This window comes from Myotis brandtii, unplaced genomic scaffold, assembly GCF_000412655.1.
Source record: "Myotis brandtii unplaced genomic scaffold, ASM41265v1 scaffold547, whole genome shotgun sequence".
Classification (NCBI taxonomy): Eukaryota; Metazoa; Chordata; class Mammalia; order Chiroptera; family Vespertilionidae; genus Myotis; species Myotis brandtii.
The window spans coordinates 1,689,835-1,701,986 of record NW_005370024.1 but is presented as its reverse complement, the minus strand read 5'-3'; the positions used below and the strand labels follow the sequence as shown (position 1 = coordinate 1,701,986).

The 12,152-nt window shown below is 47.3% G+C and overlaps 1 protein-coding gene across 1 annotated transcript in view; it reads left to right on the top strand.

Moving 5' to 3' along the window:
* The window catches only part of CC2D2A (coiled-coil and C2 domain containing 2A), an 88,070-nt gene that overhangs the window by 4,998 nt on the left and 70,920 nt on the right, over nucleotides 1-12,152 (top strand). The window contains exons 2-6 of the mRNA XM_014549334.1: nucleotides 1,156-1,214; nucleotides 3,487-3,570; nucleotides 5,340-5,469; nucleotides 9,204-9,292; nucleotides 9,707-9,808. Of these exons, the coding sequence (XP_014404820.1) occupies nucleotides 1,176-1,214; nucleotides 3,487-3,570; nucleotides 5,340-5,469; nucleotides 9,204-9,292; nucleotides 9,707-9,808 (444 nt within the window). The 5' untranslated portion in view covers nucleotides 1,156-1,175. The remainder of the gene's footprint in view (nucleotides 1-1,155; nucleotides 1,215-3,486; nucleotides 3,571-5,339; nucleotides 5,470-9,203; nucleotides 9,293-9,706; nucleotides 9,809-12,152) is intronic.

The window sequence follows — 12,152 nt, the reverse complement described above, 5'->3', positions numbered from 1 at the left end:
TGAATATCCATCTAGCACTTGGACATCTGAGTCTAGAGTTCTAGGGAGACGTGAGGGCCCAGGATGCAAACTTGGAGAATCTGAGTAGATAGATGGTATTTAAAGGGAAACCACAGGGTGAGACCACCAGGGTACTGGGCAGAGGCAAGGCTGAGCCCAGGCACCCACATGGAGTGGTTGGACGATAAGGAGACACCAGCCCAGGAGTTTGAGAAGCAGTAGCAGTGGGGGAGGGGGGGCGAGGAAAACGGAGAAGAAACATGTCCCAGAAGCCGCATGAAGAAAATATTTCAAGAGAAAGAAAGCAATGGGTCACTGTCATTACTACATGGCCCTGTCGGGTCATATAAGATGAGGACTGAGGACAGATGGTGAGATGTGGCAGCACAAGGTCATTGGACACCCTGCAGGAGCAGTTTCAGGAAGGCTGAGCTCCAAGGACTGGTTGGAAAGAGAGGGTTTGAGGAGTGTTCCTAGAGGGTGGAAAAGGTGAGTGGTGGCTAGAAAGAAACATGAGGTCCAGAGAGCTTCTTTTTAAGGAAGTGGGGCAGTTTCAGCGCTTTGTACACTGATAGCAATGAGACGATAGAGCAGAAAGAAGTGACTGTCCTGGTGAAAGGGAGAAATTGTCCTGATCACGGCCCTGGAGGGGGGTGGGCAATGCAGGGCAGAGGCCCTGGCTCAGATGCCAGCAGGGACAGGCCGCAGTAGCAAGTGGAAGCAGAAGAGGTGACAGGATTCAGTGGGGAGGGGAAGTGAGGTAGAAACCCTCCCTCAGTGAAATGAGGACCAAGGTCAAGCGTAGAGGCTGAGTGAGAAGGGGGAGGTTTGAAGGGAGAGAAGAAGCTGTGACGTAGCCTCCCAGAGCAGGATTCTAACCCTGGTCTTCTGGCTCCCAGAGCAGAACTCCCACCTGCTGTCCAGTAAAGCGGGCTCATTGCCAGGTTAATGGGGACAAAGGTCTGGCATCCCTCCTGTTCCTCAAGGGCTCATTTCCACCAGTCCTGGGTCTGCAGGGACTGATTCCTTGTGAACAGGACACCTACTCAGTTCAAGCAGTTCTCTAACCACGGAGGTCAGCTTCCTACTTACCAATAGCAAGAAAGCTGTTGCACTGATGTCCAGAAGCCTGACTCTTTGTTCTTTGCCTGGCAGGCAGGAGCCATCACAGCAGAATGGATCCCAAGGAAGAAAAAGTGAAAATAATTACAGAGGTGAGCGGTGGCTGAGATACTCCCGAGTCTGTGCTTGTGTGGGCCGTGCACTCACATCACACATGTTTGGGAGCGAGGGAGCTAGGCCCGCAACAAGCATGAATTGCTGGGCCACTGCACACAGAGGGGGCTATGTCAGGTGCGTGATGGGGAGGGGGATGGTGAAGGAAACGCAGCTCTGAGGGCACGCTGGGGTGCCTCTACTTGTCATCTTGCCCTGAATTCTGACACAGCAGTTCTAAGGTACCACCTGCAGCTGTGTCCAGCTCGGCTGAAGCACATAGAATTCTAAAGAATTTCAGAATGAAGGTGGCCATCGTAGATTATAACCACGAATCAAATCCTCCGTCTCATGGAGTTCTGCAATTCCTAACTCATTGTGTACAAAATGTCATTAACACTGGCTAGCACACAGAAGGAAAGCTGTCTCCAACTGGGAGACTGGAGCCCTCCAACCAGAGGAGACCTTATTCCTCCCAAACCTTGCTTCTCTCTTGGCTCCAGGACTCACTCGCTGGAGACCACAGAGGCAGAAGGAGACAGTACGCTGTTTCCAAGAGCAATTCAAAAAGCCTGAAGGAACACCAGATAAAACCACATCAAAACTCCAGATAAAACCACATCAAAACACCAGATAAAACCACATCAAAACTCCAGATAAAACCACATCATGCTACATTTGCTTATTCACTCATGCAGCAAATATGTGCTGTTCCTCTGGTCCCTGGGGATGCAGCGGTCATAAAACCCTGTGCCCTCATGGAGTTTACTTTCTGTCTAACTTAAAGTCCTACTGGTCTGCTCTTCATTGATGAAGGATCAAATCATGATTGAGAAGCCAAAAAGAACCTAGGCTTCCCATAAGTCCATTGTAAGCCAATAAGAACTTAGACTTGTCTTGCCCTGGCCGGTGCTGCTCAGAGGTAAGAGCATCAGCCTGCACACTGAAGGGTTGCAGTTCGCTCCCCACCTGTAGGTGCTGGAGGCAACCAGTCAATGTGGTGTGTGTGTTTTTTTACATCAATGTTTCTCTCTCTTTCTCTCTCTCTCTCTTTCTCACCCCTTTCCTCCCTCACTTCCACTCTCTAAAAAAGCAATGGGAAAATATAGCCTCCGGTGACAATTAACAAAAAAACTTAGACTTATCTTAAAGACCATGCTTGCCCACCTCAATGATATCAGCATTGTGTATCTAAGTTGGTGACTTTTTGAGCTAAGAGCACTATCTACCTGGCGGGCACCTGAAGCACAAGGTCTAAGTGCACCCAGAGTGTGAGTCAGAGAAGAGAGATCCCTTGTGTGGACCAAGGAAAAGCCCGCACCACACCCATTCCCTGGTTGGGACCTCGGACCTCTTCTATAATCAAGTTCCTGTCTTCTCTACCCCAAACAGCCAAGGGCACTGATGTGTAACTGGAACCCAGCCCAGCCCAGCAACCTCATGGCGTTCCTTTGAACTCTTCTATCATTAAAATCCATGCTTTGAGTTCCAGGTTTGTTTCTGTATAAGCATTCTTAAATTCCCAATTTTAGAGGAAAATTATAATAAATTTGGTGCACCAGGGAGAGGTTCTGACTTTATCTTGCAATTACTTTTACACCCAGAGGTGCTTGCTCCCCAGGTTGAAAAATTTTAGGACTAGAAAAGTTGAAAGCTTGACATTCGAGAGCATTCAGCTCTCACAATTTATGAGTAAAACTTTAGAAAATGTAATATAAAAGAAAAAAAAACAAAGTTTTCCATGTTAACGGATATGTCACTTTTCAAAGAGATCTGATGAATTTTTCTTTAAGTCAAAACTTTCATGATGAATTAGCATTTATCTTCGTTATTCTCTGCCTGATGGTAAGACTGGGAGCAAAGAAGCCCAACCCTCGAAACCCTCAGTATGGTCCTGAGGTCATCCTGTGTTGGGGTCCTGCCTCTGGGCCAGACCATCTGTCCTGGCAGATTCGTTCCTTAGCTGCTTTCTTTAGATTGCAACAGGGAGTATCCTTGTGCCTCCAGGGCCTGGAACACAGTAAGTGCTCAATAAAGGTCCTAAGCATGAAGGAGCACTCGCGACAATGGAAGCGCCATCATCTCATTTACAATGTTTCCCTATGGATACAACTTTTGAAGGACATACCTAGTTTGAGAAGAGTGGATGAGGATGGCTACTTTGATTCTGTCCACTCACACTCAAAATCAGGACATGATGGTGATTTTAACAACTAAAAATCACAGCCCTATTTCTTTTAATGACAACTCTTCCATTGCATTTTAATAAAGGAGTTCATTGAAAATTATGAGGATGCAAATGTAGGAAGAAAGAAGAAGACTTCAAAGACTCAGAGACAAAAAGGAAAGAAACAGGTAGGGAGTGACAAGAAACACGAGTCTGTCTACAACCACCAGCACCCACAGGGACCACACATCCTCCGGGAGAGGCAGGGATGGGGTGGGTGGTCCCGGTGTAGCACCTTGTGTGGGACAGATGCCCTTCGCAATGAGACCCTGGTTGGATGGGAACATTTTTCCTGTAAGGTTTCTCCTGTCCCCTGGGAGAGGAGTCTAGAAATGATGGAACGAGCCCCTCAAGTGTTGTCATCAAAGGTCATAAGCTAAGACTGGCGATAGATGGCAGTGCAGGATTACAAATTGTAGGGAACCCCCCTTCTTTCTCCAATTCCCAGCCCCAATCCTGCTTCAGCCCAAGCAGCAGGCAGACTCCTGTCTCCCCGGCTGCTCGCAGTCCCTCCCGCTCTCCTACCCCTGGAGTGGCTCTGCTTCGCTGGGAGCTTTCCTGAAAGGTCAGCTGCTCAAGGTAAATAGACTCCCTGGGTAAGAGTCCTTGCCCGTGGAGGGAGGATTTGTTTGGAGAACTCAGATGCCAGCTGGGAGGGAGGGGCAGGAGCGCCATTTTGAGCCAGCAGCCACGTGAAGGGGCCCTGCAGGAGGGCGGCAGGGGAGGTGGGAAGATGGGAGGGTCCCCGAGAGCCCAAGGCTGGAAGAAACGCTCCTCTCAGTTCCCCCCTCCCCAGCACACTCCAGTTGGGATGAGCTGGGCCCAGGAGCAGCCTTCCGGCTTCTGCGGTTGAGATGGAGCCGCCCAGAGGAGGGCCCAGGGGATGGGAGGTGCTGCCCAGCCACGTGGCTGGTCCCTCTGGCCACTCCGGAGCTTTAACCCCTTCCTGCAGGGTGAGTGATGGCTCTGCAGCCTGGGCACAGGAACCCATGGAGGCAGCAAAGGCTGGAGCAGATAGAAAAAGTGCAGGTCTTTAGATCAATGGCCACCTGAAGTGGTGAGCAAGGCTAGGCGGGTGTGAGATGGAGAATAGAATCCAGTGTCAGGCATCACACTTCCTAGGCATCATCTCATTAATTTAACGGGTACCAGGGCTCTGATCACCTGATCACAGACGGCACAGCAGTCTTGGGGTGTTGCAGAAACCTAGCGTAACATTTGCTAACCCCATGACACTTCAGGATCACTGGGGATTTATTTTTAAGTTGATGCCTCAAGATATCCCAGGCCATGCATTTAAGCCAGAATCTGTGCTTTGCGTAGTGATTGATACAGATCGGCATCCCAGTGAATTTTAATTTCCTTTCCTTCAGAGATGAGGAGGGAAGGAAGTTAGGAAGTCCCATAGCCCTCCCACGTCTCAAGGTAAATCTGAGTTCCGAGGCCAGCCTTTGTCTGACCTTATAGGCTGTCACTGGACCATGGCTGCCCCTGCCACTCTGCTCACCTCCCTCCTCTGAGAGTTTGGGGAAGAACCCCGAGGCTGTTCTTTGCCCTGTTTCCAAGAGTTGGAGTTGGGCTCAAATAGTTTGGTTGTGACTTTCCTGCTTCCCTTTCTCTGCACATCTCTGCAGAGCTCTGTACATTATACCTAGAAGTGAAAATATTCACCTTGTCTTGGGGTGACTTAGTAATTTCCCGAGACACCGCAGAGAAACTCAGGGTTGGCACTGCTTCCCTGGGGGGTGACCACAGTGGCATAGAGAGTGGGGTCCCAGGTTATCTAGATCTGAATACTTTAGGGTCTAGCCTCTGTTTAAGTGACACTCCTCATCCTGAGATAGGATCTGAGTCAACTGAAGCCCTGAGAATCACAACCTCCCACCCTCGCCTGCAGCTACGCACTGCTGGCCCCGAGGAGATGGTGTCCGGAAAGCCCCATGGTGGCAGCCAGCAGGAGCCTGCGCAGGAGGATCAGGACCCCGACACCCACCTTCTGAGCATGCCCACCCAACGAGGCCCGCGGAGTAAGTCTCTGGGTTCCTTCTCTAAAGATTAGTGATGCTGGGCATTTTGTCCTATGCTTCTCGACCATTCATATATGATGTTTGGAGAAATGTGTATCCTTTGTCCAGTTTCTAATCCAGATACTTGTTTTGTTGCTGTTGTTGTTGAGTTGTAGAAGTTCTTTATATATTCTGGACCATGACCCCTCATCAGATGTGTGATTTGCGTTATTTTCTCCTATTTCGTAGTTTGTCTTTTCCCTCTACTGACGTTGTCCTTGGATGCACCGAGGTTTTTACGTTGGAGGTGGTCCCTTTTGTCTCTTTTTGCTTTTGCTGCCTGTGCTTTTGGTGTCATGTTCTAGAAACCACTGCCAAACTCAGTGTCATGAAGATTTCCTCGAAGCTTTCTTCTAGGAGTTTTCTGATTTTAGGTCTTACGATTAGGTCTGTAATCCATTTTGAGTTGATGTTTCTATATGGTGTAAGGTAAGGGACCAACTTTATGCTATTGCGTGTGGATGGCCAGTTTCCCAGCACCATGTGTTGAAGAGACTGTCCTTTTCCCATTGAGTGGTCTTGGCATCCTTGTTGAAGATCATTTGACCAAACACGCGAGGGTTTATTTCGGGACTCCTGGCCATGAGGCCTTGAGCAACTACCAAATCCACCTGCCCCACAAGAGCCACCTTTATAAAATGGGGGTGACAAACAATAGGCGGTGTGCAGCTGTTGCGACAATGAAATCAGGTGAGATGCTGAAAGCTTCCCTTAAAAGTCTGGCGCGTACCTGGTAGCCTCCTCCAGGTGAAAGAGAAACTTGATGCTAAATAACTAACAAAAATAATTACCTTGCCCTTACCAGTTTGGCTCAGTGGATAAAGCATCGGCTTGTGGACTCAAGGGTCCTAGGTTCGATTCTGGCCAAGGGCATGTACCTTGGTTGCAGGCACATCCCAGTGGGGAGTGTGCACGAGGCAGCTGATCGATGTTCTCTCTCATCAATGTTTCTAACTCTCTATTCCTCTCCCTTCCTCTCTGTAAAAAATCAATAAGAAATATATTTTAAAAATAAATAAATAATTACCTTTTCTGTGGCTAGGACACGGCAGGCACCTTGCTAAGGTTTCTACATGCACTACATTTCTCACTTCCCAGAACAGTCCTATCATCCAGCATTGCTCTAGATTAGGAAATAATGGTTCAGAGAGAACCAACATCTAGTGGTGGGGCCTGAGCACAGACTCCGGTCTGCAGGCTCCAATGCTACAACCAGCCCTGTCCACAGTGGCTCCCACGGCCACAAGGACTCTTCAGACAAGGCACAGAGCCAGCTCAGAGTCTTCACAAGGTTGACAGCCTGCTGTGGCACTCTCTTTTACCCAAAGCCTATCACTCAGGTAAATCACACACCTTCCTCTCCCAACCTAGACTAACCCCTTCTCTATTTGGGGTTTTTGTGTGTCCTTCTAGCTCCTTACCTTTCAAAAATTAGGACACAGCACAGCTGGTATGGCTCAGTGGCTGAGCATCCACCCATGAATTAAGAGGTCACTGCTTCAATTCCAGGTCAGGGCACATGCCCGGGTTGTGAGCTCCTTCCCTAGTAGCAGATGTGCAGAAAGGAGCTGATTGATGTTTCTCTCACATGGATGTTTCTATTTCTCTATCCCAATCCCTTCCTATCTTTCTAAAAATCAATAAAAAATATTTTTTAAAAAAATCAGGATACATATCATCCCCTTTGGGAAGGCTCTCCCTCTCCCTCCGTGTGGCCCCTGTGCCCATGTGTCTGATGTCTCTTTTTATTGGTATGCAGCGCCCCTGTCCACTGAACTATGGATCTCTGAAGGCAGAGGCTGACTTCTAGCTGTGGGTAGCACATGCTGGTATACAGGTGGCACTCAGCAGTGCTCACTGACTGAGTGAACAGCTGTCTCAGGCTGGCCTTTCTGCCTTGGACTGGAGGCTGTGCTCTGGCTGAGGTGTGCTCACTCACCACACCTACCTCCATGCCCACCATGCCCTTCCCCACAAGTCTGCCTACCTGGGTGCAAAACTGACTTCCCAAGCCTCTCGGGGATCTGACCTCACCTCTGAGCTACCACACCAGCTCCTCACCTTGAACCTGCAACCGTCTCTACTCTGTGGCATTCCTATATGGCTCCTAAAGTTGTCAAGGTCAGATGAGGTTCAGACACTCAGATACCAGCACCCTGGTTCCATGGCCGCCCCCACTGCACCAGGCCCATGTCCGGAGGTGCTACGTCCCTGATTTACAGCAGCACAAATCTATGCAGTGAATGCTTTGGCTTCTAATTTGCTGTTCAAACATATACATAGTCAGGACATTCTGAACAAAGGAAGTGCTCCACTGAGCAGGCACTCGTTCCAAATCAAATAAACATAGAACAAAAGTACACTCATTCCCCCAGGATTCCAACTCGCATCCCCTCTTCAGGGAGTGACTATCACATGTTCCTATGAACATAAATTTCTTCATTGCTGGCATCTGTTTTCCATTCATTCATGTTAGTTTCTCTGATTAAAGCATCATTTCAGAGCCAATTTCTCAGTTTTGACTGAAAAGGAAGTGTGGAATCTGATGAAATTTGATGCAAGTGAAAGGAAACATCATTTAAGTCAGGCACACTTTTTTAAAGCCATCAAGGCCTAGAGAGACTGACCCAGGAAACAGATGTTAAAGGGACCGTATGAGACAGAAGGGAGAACTGCCCAAAGGAGCTGGGTGTTGGGAGTTACATCTGAGCCCAGCAGCTGGAAAAGGGAAAGAACATTCTAGTCAGAGGATGCATATTGGGGATGCAGGCTTGCCAAACAGTTCTGGAGACTCTACCTCACATGGTGCTGAAGAGCCAAGTATAAGTAAATAGTACACTGTATTCTAAAATATTTTTTATTTTCTGAATATTATGATGGAATGACTTGAATATCTCATCCATAAGTTCTTGCATAGCCTCAAATCAAATCTTTAATAATTTTAAAATTGCTCAGCCAGTGTGGCGCAGTGATTGAGCATCGACCTATGCACTGGGAGGTCCCCGGTTGATTCCTTGTCAGGGCACATGCCCAGGTTGCAGGCTTGATCCCCAGCAGGGGGTGTGCAGGAAGCAACTGGTCCCCAAGAAACCAGCAGGGAGCCAGCAGTCCGATGTAAAAGCATAAGAGTCTTTATTCGAGCTAGCTCGGCTCCCCCACCTTGCTGACACAGCGACAGGAAGCAGAGAGAACTCTGTGTGGAGAGGGGTTTTATAGGGGGTTGGAGTAAGGGGAGGAGAAAGGACTGTGCTCTGCCGATTGGCCAGGAGCAAGTCGGTGTCTTGTTCCTGGGTGTGGCTAGCAGAGGCTTAGACTTCCGGGAAGGAGCTCCTTGCCAAGCACATGGCCAAGGTAAGATGGAGGGCGTATTCCTCGCCCTTTCAGCATGTGCCCTTGCCTAGAATCGAACCCAGGATTCTTCAGTCCTCAGTCTGACACTCTATCCACTGAGCCAAACCAGCCAGGGTTTTCATTTTATTCTTAGTTACCCAATGTGAAGTTCCTGGCAGGACCAAGGCTTTCGCTGTTGATCTCAAAGAAGCCCAGACAAATGGAGAGCTATCAACAGCCTTTCCTGTTTGTTTATGCAAAGTTCCAAATCTGCAAAATAAAACTGCATTCTCTTGTTATTTTAATCTAATCTTTCCTTTGGGGTGGAAAGTATTGTTTTAAATTAAATGTCTTATTTTTTTTAGGCTTGCCTCCTCTTCCTTCAGCTTCTAGAACGGGCTTTGCAGAATTTTCCATGAGGGAGCGCATGAGGGAGAAATTAAAAGCTGCGAGGGTAAGAGGACCGCGTGAATGCTTTGTTCAGTCCTCAGGGCAGCTCTTTGGGTCTTGTCTCTGACTTGCTTTGTTTGTTCAAAACTGTGTGGATCTGAATAGCGGTAAATGTTTTTCACATGTTGAATGCTAATGTAATATTTAACATTGGCGCACATATTTTCATACTGAAAGTGGACTTAGTCTTCCTGGCGGGAGTTTTAGATCATCTAGAGGCCCTTTCACTCCATTGGCGCAGACAAAAATTAGCCTTGAGAAGCATTCATTGTTGTTCTTCTAAACCACCTTGCTTGCTCTCATTGCTTACGAAGGTAAAGCGTGTATCTTTCACTGATTGTACTCCCTGAGAGGGTGACTGTGGTTTTCATAGCGTTACTGACCCCATGTAGCAGTAATTTTCTGTTTGACTTTTTAGTCCAAAGCAGAAAGTGCGTTGCTCCAGGAAATTCCCACCCCTCGGCCCAGGCGCTTACGAAGCCCCAGTGAGAAAGAACTGGAGACTGAATTTGGTGTGGAGGTGAGAAACGGGCCATCTCTGCTTTATGATCGAAGACAGTGAAACAGAACTTAAAAGTTCCAGCAGAAGTTCTAGAACAGAGCTCTGCACAGAGGAGGTGTTAAGTGCTTATTAGTAATTATAATAGCTACTACTTATAGAGTGCTACTCGGTGCCAGGCATTGTGCCAAGTCTTGAACCCGTGTTATCCCATGTCATTACCCAACACCCCTAGGGGGTGGGTGCTATTTTTTTCACTCACATTTGACAAATGAAGAAACTGAGGTTCAAAACGGCTGCAAAGCCCTCCCCAGGTCATAGAGCATGTAGGTGGAAGAGCCAGGATCTGATCCCAGCTCTATCTCATCCCCAATCTGTCTTATGGGTCAGAGTTGCTGGATCCATGGATCTTGCCGGGAAACAGAGAGAGATAAGAGCAGATTCAGATGGTGGGGGGCCTTGAACATCACACTAAGGAGCCTCAGTGGTTCTCTACAAGCCATGGGAATCTGTTGATGATAGGATGGGGCATGGTGTGAATGCACTGGGGTGATTTTGTTCCAATCTGAGGAGCATCTCCATGGGTGCTCTTCTAGAGAGGTCTGTAGGGGAGGGACCACGCCTGGAGAAACACATTTAGGAAGCATTGCTACTGAGTTTTGAAGGTTTGAGATGCCTTTGCTTGCTGGAGGAAAGAAGACTGGAAGAGGAGGGTCTTGCCACTTGGAGAAAAACTTAACAGTAAAGGCCTACGAGGCAGAGAGGAAGCCAGTAAAAGATAGAAATACTTGGCAAGGATGTGGATGAAGGACAAGCTGTAGGAGGGTAGAAGGAGGAATGGACAAAACAACAGAGTAAATGGTTCAATGAAGTGTGTTTGCAAGTCTGATCTAACTGTTTGTTGTTGGTGATGATGATGTTTTGGTTGTTCTTCACCATGGAGATGAAGAAGCACAGGCTTTGGGAATATTTCCATAGCATAACCACTGATTTCTTATATGTACCTTTCCTTTTTCTGTGATGAAAGGTTATAAACATTTCATCTTCATCCATCCCAAGCAAACCAAAGGTTCCATGATCATCAGGGAAGTTTCAACCCTGCTCGTGTGCTATGGTCCAGGGTTCTTTAGTAGGAACACTCAGTGGGCCCATGAAGTGACTTTTTGACACTTTCCTACTGCATTCTACTGAGCAGACATTTCTTTTTCATTCATTCTAATTTATTTTTTTTTCCTTGTAAGAACCACCATTTTTTTAAATATTAGAAAATTCAGAAAAACTACCTAAATTCCCATTAGCTTGGGACAAACACTTCAATTATTTTGGTAGGTGTGTGTGTGTCTCCACATTTGGGCAAGTGGGTTAAGTGATAGGAGGATCTGATCTCTTCTATCTGGTCTTGTCTATACCTTCTGATTGATGCTCAGGTTTCACTTGTCCATGGGCCATGACTATGATATCCTAAAAAAGCTGGAGGTTCTGGAAGTACTAATATATTCCCTTGGTGTACGAGGTGCTTATTTCTCCTTGTGAATAGATCCTGACTCACATGTCTATTATATTCCCCATCCCCTAAAAACCATTCCATGGAGTTCAGACCAGATCTCAGATTCCTAATGGAAGATCTCGCCCATGAACATATTTCTTCATATATGTATATACCTCAACCCAGAAGGAATATCTAAAAAGTGGTTCATTTCCATCCTATGGAGCAAAGGGTATAGCACACAAAGAACCCAGCTGCCCAGTGGTAAATGCTGACAAGCTCACTCATCAGCTGTATGACCTTGGACATGTAACTTTCCACCTCTGTAAAATGGGGATATACCAGAACCTAATTCTTGGCATTGTATTGAGGATTCGAAGTGTTCACACATGTTACAGTGTTTCTAACAGTCCTGGCACACAGTAAACCCTCTCTAAGTATGAGCTCATGTTAGAGGCTGTAGAATCAGAGAGAAAAGCAGAAACCAGTTGGGAATACTTCGGTCAGTATCTAAATTCACCAACACAGACCTGTGCTTACTCTCATCTGCATTTCATTTCACTTCATTCTCAGTGACTTCTGATAAAACAAAGCTAAACACAAATCTCCAAGAACCCTTAAACATCAAGGTGGAAATTACACAGAACATTTGAATACTTGGGCTCCACTAAACAGGACCAAAATTTCTCTATTTGGGGATCTGGGTCAGTGTCCCAGGTTACCCAGGATCTGATCCTTTGACACACTCTCCCTGGTGTCCAGCCAGCATCTATGGAGACTCATTCCTGCCAGATGTCCAATGGGCTCTGAACTCACAGTGGTGACAATAGCCTGCCCTTGAGGAGCCCTGGGGATTCAGACATGTTCACGGACAGTGGA